Source organism: Trachemys scripta, chromosome 1 (genome assembly GCF_013100865.1).
Source record: "Trachemys scripta elegans isolate TJP31775 chromosome 1, CAS_Tse_1.0, whole genome shotgun sequence".
NCBI classification, from domain to species: Eukaryota; Metazoa; Chordata; order Testudines; family Emydidae; genus Trachemys; species Trachemys scripta.
Window position 1 is genome coordinate 42770770 of NC_048298.1, and position 15218 is coordinate 42785987.

The following is a 15218-nucleotide window of genomic DNA, read 5'->3' on the forward strand; positions in this document are numbered from 1 at the left end:
AATAATAATAATAATCATTTCAGATATCCTTTACTCCCTTCCCTAACAATAGGCACACATAGCCTGCAATCTGCATAGGGTATCTCAGGGACACACACAACTTTAAGCAACTTGTTCTCATTTGAACTCATGGCAGGGCATAAATTAAGCCGCTGTCTTTGCACGATGGAGCCCTCTAGTACCTGCCTCGCCTGGCAATGGGCCGCATTGTGTTTTTATTGTGTTTGCATGGAGTGGTGACAGTGGTTCTGAGTTCCCAACTCTTTAAGAATTGAATTCACCATCAAAATGATTTTTTCTGCACAGCAGCAGAAGCCATGGTGCGCGGGGCCAGAGGCTAACAAGTTTCCTCACCCCAGCAGGGTCACAGGGACGCTGAGCTAAGCGTGACCCCGGGGGTGGAAGAGAGGGAAGCTCAGCTGAGTGGCCTCTAGGACCCAACAAGCGCCCGGAGCAGGCTCTGGAGCATGCGTGGCAGTGTGTGTGCAGCTGGCGGCGGCTGCTGCCTTGTCCTGCAGAGCCGCGGAGGGCTGAGAAAGGGGGAGGGAGTGGAAGAGACTTTCCAGTAAGTGCCCAGCACTTTCCCTGCTCGCAGGCAGTGTGTCGCGCTCCCCAGAGATGAAGGTCTTGACTTGGTGCCGCCCTCCCCGGCCCCGCTGAGTGCCAGCCAGCGAGTGGGGCGCACAGGGCTGCTCCCAGCCCACGCGGTAAGTGACTCTCCGCCTCTCCTCCCCACGGCGAGCGCCTCTTTCCCTGGGAGGGGACTGAGGACGCTTCCGAGCCGCGCGCTAAACTCCTAGCTGGAGCCAGCCTGCGCTCCCGAGCCCCTGCCTCTCCGCCTGCAGCCCCGAGCGGGCACCGGGGCAGGGGAGCTGGGGGCGGCCGCTCTGGGACGAGGCAAGCGGTGCGCGCTGAGCAGCATCTCCGGAGGGGGCGGGGAGGGTGACTGACTCCGTGTCCGCGCTCTGCCCCTACCCCGGCGGCGCGGCCCCGACTGCCTGCAGGGCACCGCTCGCTGGGGCTGCCAGCCCTCGGCCGGGGCGCTCCGCCTCGTCTCCCCCGCAGGGACTGGCCGAGCGGGGCTGGGCGGGACAGAGGCAGACCGGGGACTTACCTGGAACTTTGGCTACCTCCCTTCGGGGCCGTCTCCAGCCCTGACAACCGGCAGCGAGCGAGCGAGGGACCTCTCCCTCCGCTCCTCTCCCCCCACCAATTCTTCCGAGGCTGGCCCGGGGGGCAGCGCGAGCCGGCCGCGCACCTGGGCGTGCCCGCTCCGCTGCCCCTCCGGCTGCCTGTGCTCGGCCGCCGACGGACCGCGGTGCTCTTCTCTCCCTTCTCCTGCAGGTGGCTGGCGGCCTCGCCTCGGGTGGGAGGATGTGGTGAGAGGATGGGGCGTTCTGCCGCCGGCGGCTCACCATGGCCAGGGAGGACTCGGTGAAGTGCCTGCGCTGCCTGCTCTACGCCCTCAATCTGCTCTTTTGGGTGAGTCGGGATGAGCCGGCCCCGGCACAGCCAAGCAGGTGGCAACGTCCCGGCTAGAGTTACAGCCCCAGCCAGCCGCTAGTGCGCCAGGGGGCACAGCCGAGCACGTATTAACGGAGCGGCAGCACGCCTCCATTCAGAGCAGGGTACAAGTTGCCCTTCTGGGCTCCTCTGGTCTAGCCACCAGCCGGTCACCTCTGATCGGGGAAGCAGGGTGATTAAAGACCCTGGAAACTAGTTGCAAATAAAATTGGACTTGATTTTAACCTGGGGATATAAATAAGTGCGTGTGTGTGCATATGTGTTTATAGGCAGAGAAGGGAAATATCTGGTGATGGGCTAATGCTGGATTTCATGAATTTCGTAACATCACATGAATGAATTGACTCCTGGTTGTCCCAAACACATCCGCATTATTTACTCTATGAGGGTTTGATCCAAAGTCCTGCGAGTCCTTCCCTTATCTTCAATGGGCTATGGCTCAGACAATCTATAGTGTATTACCTTATCACATAAGGGGTGGGGTGATTTTTTTGTTGTTGCTTTTGTTTTGTTTACAGATTTTTAGTCTAAGCTCTATTTATAGAGGCATCATGGTTTCTGAAACTCCCCCCCACACGGGGGTGTGATCAGCACTGGCCCCAGAAGCTTTTGCTGCCCATAGTGCATGATGTAGATCAGGGGTCAGCAACCTTTCAGAAGTGGTGTGCCGAGTCTTCATTTATTCACTCTACGCGTGCCAGTCATACATTTTAATGTTTTTAGAAGGTCTCTTTCTATAAGTCTATAATATATAACTAAACTATTGTTATATGTAAAGTAAATAAGGTTTTTTAAATGTTTAAGAAGCTTCATTTAAAATTAAATTAAAATGCAAAGCCCCCCAGACTGGTGGCCGGGACCCAGGCAGTGTGAGTGCCACTGAAAATCAGCTCACGTGCCGCCTACCCCTGATGTAGATTCCTCAGTCTTCAGTCACTCTCTCAGATTGAAATGCGCCTCATCCCCATAATTGGGCTTTACATGGATTAAGTATAGAAGGGTTAAAGGCAAAATACACCCATTGGATCTACATAAACAGTGTTTGTGTTACTGGCTCATCCCAGCCTCATTCATGCCCACTGTGCTGGCCTATGAGGAGTTGGTGTGGAGATTCACCAGGCATGCAGGAAGTGTGCACAAGCTAAATGACATAATTTAGAGCTGTCCTGAGATGGCTGACAGTTCAGCTGGGAGCCATTCTGGGTTTGGAGTGGGATAGGAAATTGTTAAGTAGTATTTGGTGCAAAGTGGTACATTCTTTGACATGATGGAGTGCTCTCAGGGTGCCTGAGCGTGATGCTAGCCAAACACTATCAATTGGTATTGGTTTTGTTTGATAATGAGTTTGCACCATTTTCGTAAGTGTTCATTCCCACTTTATTTTATGGGCTGTGTGTTTAAAAAATAAACCCATGTAACTCGATGAGGAAACTTTCTTTTTTTAAGCACATGCAATTACTTCTGGCACCCTACTCCTATCCTCTCATATCATGAACACATTGCACAGAATAATCTATGAGTGAGAATTTATAACAAAAATCCTCATGGTCAAGAGGCAGGATAGTCTTGTGGTTAAGGCATAGGACTTGGGAGAACTATATTCAAGCCCAGCTCTGGCATAGACTTCCCATGTGACACTGGGGAAGTCACTTAAATCTTGGCACTTCATTTCTGCTTCCTCACAACAATGTTGTGAGAATAAGTTTAATGTTTGAGAGATGCTCAGATACTGTGGTGTTGAGGGCCATATACCATAGACACCTAAATAGGTGCTTGTGGACATGTCTCTCACTAACTATTAGAAGTTAGTAAGAAATTTCCCAAATGTACAGGTTATTACATTACTGGGTTTCTTTCACTTCTTTGGTACTGGACACTGTAGTGGACTGGTTGAACCATTGGGCTAATTCCTATGTTACATTGAATTTTTTGGGTGTGCATACTGTTTGATGCATTTGAGAGATTCCGGTTTCACTGAGCTTTATTTATTTATTTTAAATAGTGAGATTTCTGGAGCACTGTGCTGTTGAGCTTGCTACAATACTATGTGTTATTTCCTTTAAGGTCCTAGAAAGTAGTAGTTTGGAAGTGAAATATAAGAAACCCCCCTTCTGTATTCAGCATCACACTTGAGTAGATGGACAGCTCTTAGACACATGTATTGGATGTGGCCCCATTCTGCCATTCACTCACTGCTCATACACCTCACTCTACAGCTACTGGTTCATCCCCTAACTTATGAATCCCCCCACTCGCTGAGTCCCCATTCACACCTCAATTTATCTCTTCTCACCAACTTAATCCACTCTCGTCTCTTCTCCCCTCCCCAAATGCATCCATTCTCTTCCCAGTCCTACCAAATCTATTACCTCAGCAACAATTTTTGAAAGCTGCAGCAGCCAACTAGGTACCTCCCATACTTCACGTTTGACTGTGAATCTTTTCCTGATGGTGGATGTCTTGCCTCTCATGCTGACTGCTGCATTCATAATGCCTCTGCCTCAGTCCTGGGCTTCTTCGCTTGCTTATGAAATCCTGCTGGTATCCATAGAGGCGGCTAACAAGCTTGGTGTCATTTGTTCTGGTCCATGGGCCTGGAAAGCTGACAAGGGACATTAAGTGGAGGCTGGCGCTGTTCAAAGGAGAAGGCCACCGGATGGCTGAGCCCAAGTGTTCTGAGGAGAGGAAGCAGGCCTGGGGGGATTGGCTGTCACAGTGTTGCTGCTGACCCAACAGCTGAAGTCCTGTTATCACCTCAGAATCTCTGCTTTCATTTTTACCACCACCACAAAAAAAAAAGAAAAAAAAATTTCTAGCCCTTTTATCTGCAGCTTGAAAATGTCAACCCTCAAGTCTCCAACACCAGAAGTCAAAAAGAACAATGAAAAGAAAGCAGCACTCTTCTTAAATTTTGTGACTGGAAAGTCAATCTCATGAATTGAGAGAGGGCTGACTCCTGATTTTTGAATGCTTGGGTTTGGTCAGACTGGAAGCTAGAAGATTCATTGGGAGCCAGTGCAGCTCTTTTCACTGCAGGTTTTTTACTGGATCTGCTGCTGAACTGAGGCAGTACACTACAGGTCTGGCAGTGTAACAGCAGTCCTATTTTATACTCCATTGGTGTGTTAAGATTTTCTTCAGAACATTAACGGCTAGAATTATTTTTTTTAAACAAGGTTAGTTTATTTGGGAACGGATGGTGTAAGCTAGACTTGACTGGGAAATCTTTCTGCTCACCCTAGGGATGTGGGATTTTCCAAGACTGCTATGGTATAACAATGAGCTTTAGAAACTAACTGCCCAGCCTGATCTTCAGAACAAGAATCCTTCCCACTGTTAACAATAACGTGTGTTACCAAAGCTTGCTGAACTAGGCCTGGGCACTGCACTCAAGCAGTCACATGATAAAATAATAGCATGTGAATGTGTAATCAAATAATAGACGTTGCCAGCATCAGCAGATGAGTTGCAGGAGTGTACCACAGATGATTCAGAGACTGAAGCAGTTTTCTACAACAAATCATGTGTACCATATATAAAATTAAAATAGTTAGAACTAAAATAAAAAAATTGTCCAGCCCATTCGGTGTTGGTGATTCTTCATGTATAAAGAAGCGGATGAGTACAACTGTTCATCAACTCAAAGCAAAAAGAAGATGAAAGTCAGAGTTGTATGGCTGGAGGCAGGCGTAGATGTAAATGGGCTGTAGGTGTGCATTAAAATTATACTCACACTTCCTTTTTTTGTGGACAGCCATGCTCTGCTCCCCTCTCTGCCCTGACCACATTTACATTTGATAACTAAAGTCAATTTTAACGAAATGTCTTTTGAAAGCAAATTGCTTGCTGATGTTTGGTACAGTGCATGTAGTGGATATTGTTACAGTACTGTTCTATGAGTCTCCCTGTGCCCTTGTCTTTAAGGGTTTGAACACACACACATTGAAGTCAATGTTCACTTGAATAAAGATGGAGCGGGGGATCTCTTGTCTGTGGAGGGTCTTTTTTTGCTGGTTGGTCACAGTTATAATAAACACCAGCTCAGAGTAAGCACGGGATGGCAGGAAGCTTAGACAAGATCAGCTTATTGTAAATGTGCAGGGCACACATTACTTTGGAGCTGTTAATACAGTAGCAGTTCTGTACTGGCAGACACAATAGAGGTGCCATAAAGATAATTTTCTGCCATCTGTATAGCTCTAATGTTTTGCAGAAACCTTAAGCTCTGGGATATACAGGTCTGAATTCCTCCAAGCAATCCTAAAGGGACTTTTCACTCTGGCTGCTTTGGAACTGGTGTCCCTTACAAATGCTGATGCTGCCACCAAATAGCTTCATGACTAATGGTCTAGGACAGTGGTTCTCAATCAGGAGTCTGGGGCCACGAGCAGGTTTCAGGGGGTCCTCCAAAATAAACCAGAGAGCAGGGCCGGCGTTAGACTCGCTGGGGCCCAGGGCAGAAAACTGAAGCCTGAGCCCCACCACCCAGGGCTGAAGCTGAAGCCCAAGTAACTTAGCTTTGCAAGGCCCCCTGTGGTGTGGGGCCCCAGGCAGTTGCCCTGCTTGCTACCCCCTAATGCTGGCCCTGGCTTTTAATCTGCTGGATATGCAGAAAAAACAGTTGTTGTGGCACAGGTGGGCCTTGGAGATTTATAGAATATTTGCGTGGGGGCTCTGAAAGAAAAAGGTTGAGAACCCCTGGACTAGGAGAAGCCTGTCCTTAATGTGCCCAGCCATAAGGTCCATCAAGGTTTGCTTGAAATAACTAGGTAATACAGCAATTATATTTTTTTAAATCATGATTTGAGGGACTTAGCCAGGATTTAGTGATATTCTCTCTCTGTTTCACTGAGTTGCTGTTTGGCTGCAGGCTGGTGATGGGACTACCTTGTATCTATTTGAGCAGGCAGATTACACTATGGAGATAGGTATTTTTTCTCCTATAGGAAGATGATAGCATCATTATTCCTGAACTCTACTTTTGAGACATCATCAAATGGACGTGAGATTGCCTACATCCTCCATGCTAGGTGCAGGCTGATGGCCTGGGTCTGGGAGGAGCAAACACAAAAATGTTGTTATGCTATGTGCCATCCATGCAGCCATACCAGCATGTGTAGCATGGAATTCTACGACATTGCCATCAGCAGCTATATCTTCTCACAGGGAAGACCATGTGCATGTGGAGCTCTTTAAGAAGATGTCATGCCTGGTAGATCTGGCTAAAGTAACCACAGGTCTTATTGGGAAACTGCAAATGTGGAAAGTTGCTTTTAGACACGGTCATTTTCACATTTTGGCTGCTGTCAGGGACCTCAAATGCAGGGGGAGAGAAAGGAGCTTGTCAGCTACTTTGCTATGATCACTTGTAGCTTTTCCGTAGTGTACAGTTTAATGCTTTGTGCTTGAAAAAAGACCAGGAACTAAAGCCAATAAAAGAACTGTGTTGAGGAATTCTGATAGAGGCAGCTGTTTCTGCCACTGCTGACCTACTGGCCATAACACTTAAGCAGTCTGTAAATGGCCTATTGCTCCACAAGTCTGTAGTGAGGTATACCATCCAGCTCTCTCAGCTGACCAAAAGAATGATTGATTTTTTTTTTGCCTTTGCTGCTTCAGAAAGTTCTGAGGCAGTCTTAGTAAGGGAGGAGGATGGGAATGATGTTGCACTTGCTAACATGTAGCTGCAGCCTCCCTCAGATTCTGAAAGGCCTTTCCTTTTATATGTGAGATGGGAGTAAATCTACTGCCAGTACCTTAGTTACTGTAGCACTAAACAGTAACGTGGTGGTAGGCCTGATGATACTTGCTGTCCCATTTAATAACTTTTACTCAGGGTCAGCTGGGTCATAACTCATTAATCTGGTTGTAGGAGCTTAGTAGAAGCAATTGGGGTGCTGTTACAGCTGCTTCTCTGCCTGCTCAATAACAGTCTTCAGGCAGGTCTATACTTAAAACACTGCAGCGGCACTGCTGCACTGATATAGTGCTTCAGTGAAGACCTCTGTGAGAGGTAATAGCTATGTTGACAAGAGAAGCCCTCCCGTTGACATAGTGCTTTCTACACGGGGTGTTAGGTCAGTGTCGTGGTGTGCAACTCACCGCTGCGGTGCCTCCTGCTGTTCCTCTTAGGGAATTAGCATCTCCAGCCTCCAGAGCACCCTCTGCAGGCCAGTGTCCCACTACCACTGGCCCCCATGTCCCTCCCAGGACCCAGTGCCCCTTGTCTTTGGGGTGCTGCCCCTGGCAATACCCCCACAGTCTCTGGGTCTCCCCACCCAGGGGAACCCCCACCCACTATCCCCACCTTGCCTCAGTCTTGGGCTATTGGCAATCACCATCTAGCCCCCACTCACTGGGGCACACTGCAATGTAAAGGCCACTCATCATAGGCAAGGGGGGTTTGGACCTGCTGCCTCTGCCTAAACATGGGCTGCCTCCTCCAATCCCAGTACCTAATTGGCCTTCCACTAGGCCGCAGCCTGGGGGGTTTCCAGGCCAGAGCTCCCCAGCTCCATTGGCTTTCCCCCAGCCCTGCTCCACCTCAGGTACCTTCTCTCAGCTCCCTGCAGCCAGGTCCCTCTCCTCTCAAAGCTACAGAGAGTCTGTGTCTGGCTTCTGGGCCCAGCCCTCTTATAAGGGCCAGCTGGGCCCTCATTAAGCCAGCCTCGGCCTGATGGGGCATGGCCCCCAGCTGAGGCTGCTTTCCCCAATCAGCCACGCTTTTCCTTCCCTGCCACAGCCCTCTCCTTGGGTTGTTTTAAGCTTTTTAAGGCAGGAGCGGGTGACCACCCCGCTACAGTCCGTATAACTGTGTTGCTCAGGGATCAATGCCATGAAGTCAACATTGTCTGTCTTTGAATCTAAGATTATTCACTGTTCTCCCATGTAACATGACTCCTCCCATTTCATCTCTCAGTGCTACAGCCATAACTGCTTCCAGTACCAAGGTGAACAAATCTGGTGACAACATGCATCCTTGTCTGATGCCTTCAGTTGTCCTGAACCATTCCATCTGCTTCTTGTCTACACTCTGCCCTCATCGATTTGCTGTAGTTGTGTTCTATCAGCTTGATCAGTTTCTTGAGAATCCCATACATTCTCAAAACTTGCCATAACCCTTCCTGCCAACTGCTATCACAAGCCCGTTTGAAGTCTATAAAGTTGTAGTAGCAGATTCAGTTGTGTTCTGTGCACTTCTCCAATATCAGTCTTATCACATGTAGGTGATCCGTTGTACTTCATCCTGTTCTAAATTTGGCTTGTTCCTCTGCAAGTGCCACTTCCATGTACCTCTTCATTTCTCCTCTAACATGTCTTGCTGAACGCTTTCCCCAGCATGCTCAATAAGCTGATTCCTCTGTAGTTCTTGCATTCACTCTGATCTCCTTTTCAATACTATACTATTATTGCTTTCCCTCAGTCTCTTGACACTTGTTTTTGTCTGTAAATCTAGTTGAATAGCCTGTGCATTGTCTGTACCATGTGTTCCTTGCTTGCCTGTAGCCACGTTTTAGTTATGTTGTCACTGCCCAGCATCTCTTTCAAACTTCCTATCAAGGTCTTTAGTACTTGTAAGAATTCCAATATCTGCTCTCCCTTGTTTGTACTGGGAAGCTTCTCCAAGACCGTTTCATGTACGGTGTTCTGCACATTGTACAGCTCTTCAAAATATTCTATCTATCACTTATTCTTTGCTTGTTTGTCCACAGTTATTTGCCTATGATTTTCTTTTACTGCTGCATCTTCAACTTGTATGTCCCACCCAGTTCCTTTATCTTGCAGTATAATCCCTGTGTCATTTCTCTTTGCGTATTCTTTTGTTTCTTTATATTTTTCACTTATCCAGACGTTAGTGTCTCTTCATATCCTGTTTTATCTCTCTGGTCAACCTAGGTTATCTACCTTGGTTTCTTTGTTGTGGCCTTGTAGCCCAACACTTGTTCAGTTGCTTTTGTAATTTTATCTTTTACACTATTCCAGGTCTCGTCAGTGTTCATTTTTTCTTTCACCAGAGACATGATATTTTTTCCTCACAACTTTATTGTATTTTTTCCTGCTATCTGGCTCATTCAATTTGTCCACGTTGTTGTGTCAGTTTCAGTATTAACTGCACCTTTGACCCTCCCTCACCTCCTCCCACCCCAGTCTTCCTTGAGGTCATCCTCTTAAGGTTTCTGGCTCCCAGCAGTCACCTCTTTTGGGCGGAGACCCACATCTCTCTCCTTCCAGACTGGAAGTTTAGCCTTACAGTCCCTCTGCATCTCACTGTGGTTTCCCCAGTAGGTCTGACTGGGGTCCAGCACCTCTGGTTGAAATCTCCACAGGGGCTATAACAGTGTACGCCACTCGCCAACCATCCGTCACAAAGTAAGGTACATTTATTCTTAAGGTGAAAAGCATAGCAGAAAAAACATATAAAAATAATCTACAGTCATGCTAAAAAGCTTACCAGATATTACCTCCAACTCCAACATAAGGCTCTGGTAGGCATCAGTCTTTCAAACCCCATCAACGGCATTTGCCCCCTGGGTTATAAGGTTGTCAGTTTTTAGATCAGGAACCAGAAACCCTGACTGGGCAGTTCAGCTGTTTCCTTTTGATAGCTTGTGCCTTTGATTGCTAGTCTCCAGGAGCAGGTAATCATTAGTCAATGGCTCTCTCCTCAGTGTATAGCTTCAAAATCTGGATTTTTGCATAATCCAGAGTTATGGAATTTGCATTAACCACTTCCCAGGGATTACCCCACGTAACACTTATTGCCCCAAAAGTCCATGTCTGTCATATCTGATGCCTGTCATGCCAGGCATATCTCAGTATAGTCTTTTGAACCGCTTACACATCCTAGGACTTTCATCTGTTACAGTGGGAACTCCTGGAGTAGACCACGGAGTGGAAGAATACAGAAGCAGTTACCCTGAAACTGTGACACACAAATCTTTGTTCTCGGCACTCAGCTGCAACCTCATTGATGCCTTTACTAATCCAATATCAGCTGCAAGTGACCTACATGATAACACGTGATTTTCATCTGCGATTCACAAGTACAAAGTCCATCATGTTCTTCGTTTGCCCATCTGGTGATATCCAAGTCCATTTCTTCTATGGCTTTCTTTGGTGAAATAACATATTTATTATCACCAAGTTGTTGCTTAGGCAGAAATTTAGTAACCTTTCTCCTCTTCTGTTTTCTTCACCGAGTCTGAATCTGCCATCGAATCAGAATTCCAATCCGATACTACTTTTGCATTAAAATCTCCCATCACCAATAATATGTCATGAAATTTCTTGTATTGTTTTCTGTAGATTATTATAAAATCAGTCAATTTCTTCCTTGAGTGCTGCTGAGGCTGGTGCACATACGTGTACTATTGTAATTGCGGATTGGTGCTTAAGCTAAAGACAAGCCAGACTCTTATGGCATTTAACCTGATATCTCCTTGCATATTTAAGGCGAGATTCAAAATAAAATCCAGTGAAGTTACCATAATAAATATACATGTAGTATCTTGTAACTTTGGTTTCTGTCTTTTATACTTACACTGATTTTGCTATCATAACAATCCAGTTTATCCTCTTTCCATTAGAGTCAAATCCTGAGAGAAGCTGTTTCCACTGCTCTCTAGCATCAAATGACGTCATAGGGAGTTGGAGCACCTATGGATTCAGTCCTTTGGCTTTAGATAAGGACTATTCTCTTGAAGAGACTTTTCTCAGCTCCCATATATGAAGAGAATATTCCAGCAGAGCTGTAGGAAGGGAACATCTTTCTACAGAACTCAGGGTTATTCAGTGGACTTCATCCTGTAGAGCAGGAAATCACTGCAAGCCAGGATTTTAAAGGGACAGGAGTGTATTATTTAATATTATTTAATACTTGTGCTAATGTTTTCCCAGTTAAGAAGGAATCTTTAGGTTATATCAGTTATCTAATATTTTTAGATTGTTGTAGTGCATAAAGGCCTCTGTCAGGTTCAGGGCTCTGATTAGGGGGTGTACAATCACATACTGTAGAAAGATAGTCCTGGATCTCTTTTTGGGGGTGTGTGTGTGAAGGGGCATTTGGATTTATATGGGGGAGAGGCAGGGGCTGTCAGAGTAAGAGGTGAGTGGGTAAAGGGAGAAGGGAACTGAGGAGGAAGGGGAGACTACTGAGCTTGATGCTCTGGGTTGGTGTCTCTGCCTTCATTTTGGAAATGAGAGGAGACAGGAATGCTCTGACAGCGTGATCCCAATATACTGTGTCTCGCTGAAGGTAGAATAGATGACACTCATAACGTAAATGTGTGTATCACCTCATCCCAAATCTCTTTATGCGTTATATATGTCTAGCACCATGGAATTACAGCAATTGACCAACATCTCAGCCTCTGCAAAATGGTGTTGATGGGGAGAGGAAATTTTGACAATGACACTGGGGAGAAGTTCCTGTTAGCAAAGGCGCTAGGCTTCTTACTGGCCATGGACAGCCAAGGGAAGTATAGCTTTTAAGGCCTGATTTGGAAAATCCACACTGCATGTAATTCAGTGCATCCACCTTGAGGATGAAGGCGTGAGCCAGCTCTGTCTATATTTGGACTGATGGCTCCAGGGAGAGTAAATATTTCAAACTAGATGTTTAGAACACTAAGCCATGATGTCCAACAGCTTGAATGGTCCATTGCTCTTGTGAGTACTTTCTCTCATTTTCTTTTTAAATTGACATCTCTCTTTACAGAAAATGTTTTTGCCAATACTCCCCAATCCCTTCTCTGTTGCTATAGCCTGAGAATTTCCCATTGACTCAAGGCTCTGTGAAAGGCAGCAGACATAGGCTATAAAGAAGAATACCTGTATTTCTCCTATGTAGCTTTCACTCCTCCAAGCTCCAGTCATGGCCGGCTCCAGGCACCAGCCCAGCAAGCAGGTGCTTGGGGCGGCCAATGGAGAGGGGTGGCACATCTGGCTCGTCGGCGGCAGGTCCCTCACTCCCTCTTGGAGCGAAGGACCAGCCGCTGAATTGCCGCCAAAGACTGAAGCAGCGGCGGTAGAGCTGCCGCTGAAATGCCGCAGATCGCGATCGCAGCTTTTTTTTCTTTTTGCTGCTTGGGGCGGCAAAAACCCAGGAGCCGGCGCTGGCTCCAATAATATATCTCTGTGTAAATATTTATTATTATTATTTAAAAGAATTGCACAGCATTTCTTATTAACCCTCACAAGTAGTATATGCACCTATTGATAACCCCATTTTACAGGTGAGAAACGGGGAGGTTAACTGATGTTCTGAAGGTCACAGCAAATTGTCATGTCTAAGTCTGTTGGCTCACAGGTAAGGCCTAACCCCCACAGCTGCCCAGAAAGTTATTCACTATTTCCTTTTTATCTATAAAATCGGCCTAATAATATTTTGCCCATTATCTGTAGTTCTAATGGCACTAGACAAAGGTCTCTGGGCACACAGTAGTAGTTTAGACAGCATAACAAAATACATTGTCAATTGGAAGCAATTTTTCTGATAAGTGGCTTTGTCTAGGGCATAAGACATGAGTCTTTCACATCAGAAATCTGTGCTTTGCTACAAAGTTCCTATGTGACCTCGAGCAAGTCACTTAACCTCTCTGGATCTCCGTTACGTCTGTTGTATAATGGAAATAATATTTTCTTGCTTCCTGGAGGAGCAGTATGAGGCTTTATTTAATAAGAGGTAGAGGTGTTGAGAGTAGTCATGGAGGAGATGGGTACAAAACTGAGGACTCAGTCCTCTCTCTACATTCTCTTATGCTAAAGGACAATAGTGTTGGAATGTAGGGGGCAAACTGGTCCCTGAATATTTCAGGAAAATAAGAAACTTTAAATAGCTAAATTAGCTACAGCTATGCTGTGCATCTGAACTGTGAGTTTAATGGTGAAAGCCTATTCCAGAATGTTCTCTGTGTGCACTAAGCGATTTTTCATCAGGTTGCAGCTTAGTCAAACCCAAGCCAATTTTCATTGGACCACTCAAGGATTTCTTAGTGAGGGTTATTTGTATACTAAAATTAAGGCCCAGATTCTGATACCTTTACTCAGGCTGAATGGTATCTTACTGTGCAAGTAAACCCATTGAAGTTACAGTAATTTTTTTTGTGTGGAGTAAAATGCTACGCAGCATGAGTAAGGGCACTAAAATTGTTACCCTCATCCATTTGTTTTGATGCAAGAGGTTGGTTTTTTTTTTTTTTAAACATATTGTTTTTTTAATAATGTAGAAAATTGTTTCCTGCCTTCTCCACATACTTCCAAGTGGCTTAAATGTTTTTGCTCAAATTTTCAAAATAAAATAATAATTAATAAGAAAATCTCCTTCAAGCAGATGGCAAATTTCAGCCCAACAAGTAATTTTTAGGTTGTGACCAAAAAAGTTGCTAAGAATGGAAACGTATGCAACCTTAGTTACAAGGGTCAGTGCTCTTCCCCCTCTCTTTATATAAACGTATGTACATAGCTTAACTGAAAATATCAAATTTATTTTTCCAAATTAGCCATGACCTTTCAGACATCATAAGAAGCAGAGCCATGAGCGAAGTTCTGCAGGCATGCTTAATGGATAAAAATGCCTTTTGATATTTTCTTTTAAGCCATGTAATATCCAATTTATATAAAGCCTTTTAACAATAATTTAAGATGTAACCTGTACATGGCCATTCCTAGCTCTCTGAATATGTTCTTGTACATCCAGTTTCTTAGTTGTTTGAATGGGATACAGTCAAACTTCAAAATGAATAAAACTAGTTTGAAAGTTAAATGTCAATATGTGATAAACATTTATTTTAATGATCATATTTGAAAACATTATTTATTATCTTTATTTAATCAAGATGAAAATAAATTTAATATGACAGTCAATTTTATAAACTCAGTTTCATGTTGATGAATATATAATGTATTGTGAATTCTACAGTCATTTGTAACAAACAGATATTAAAAAGCTTACTGTTATGCTTACGACACAGAGTGGGGTCCACAGAGAAATGGTCGATAAAAACTTATTGATGCACTGATATTATTACTAATGTGGTGGAAATTATTTTTGATGTTTTCCCCCCACCCCTCCCATTATACTGTGCCCTTTGATAGTCAAATTCTATCTGGTATAGCTTCCTTGCTGGTTGATATTTCAGTGCTAAATTAGTAATGTAAACAATTGGCTGAAATAGGATCTGCCAATTTTAGTTCCTTTTGGCCTCCCTCCAGAAACAAAACAAAACCTATCAGGTTGTCTCTTACGACTTCTCCTTGGAAATTGGATTGCAGCAGGCTATTGGGATATGACTGCCATTGCTTGCCCCATAAGGCTTATTTGCACCCCAAGTTTTTTTTTTTTTTTTTTTTTTTGGTGGCTGCTGTGGCTCCATCCCGAGGAGATTGCGAACACGTGAGGCCAGATCTTCAACTGGTTTCAATTGTTGTAACTCCACTGATGCCAGGTTATACCAACTCAGGATCTGGCCCAGGGTTTGGTGCTAAGTGCTCTCAGTTCCACTGACTTAAGCTGGGAACTTTGCAGGATCAGGCCTATGCTGAACAACAGCCTCCTACTTCCAAGTTAGAATGTTATGGAGTGTCTCTCTCTCTGACTATGCCTACACTGCAAATTAGAGGTGTGATTACCCTGCCTGTGTACGCGTACTTGCGCTAGCTCTCGTTGAGCTAGCATGAGTGTAAGTAGCAGTGCA

General features: G+C 45.2%; 1 protein-coding gene across 2 annotated transcripts in view; it reads left to right on the forward strand.

Moving 5' to 3' along the window:
- Positions 1-474: 474 nt before the first annotated feature.
- TSPAN12 (tetraspanin 12) overlaps positions 475-15218 on the forward strand; it is a 64419-nt gene continuing 49675 nt past the window's right edge. Inside the window, exons 1-2 of one of the 2 annotated variants that reach the window (XM_034768626.1) lie at positions 475-707; positions 1345-1482. In XM_034768626.1, coding sequence (XP_034624517.1) covers positions 1417-1482 — 66 coding nt within the window. In that variant the 5' untranslated portion in view covers positions 475-707; positions 1345-1416. The remainder of the gene's footprint in view (positions 708-1344; positions 1483-15218) is intronic. The other variant, XM_034768617.1, reaches the window with a different exon arrangement.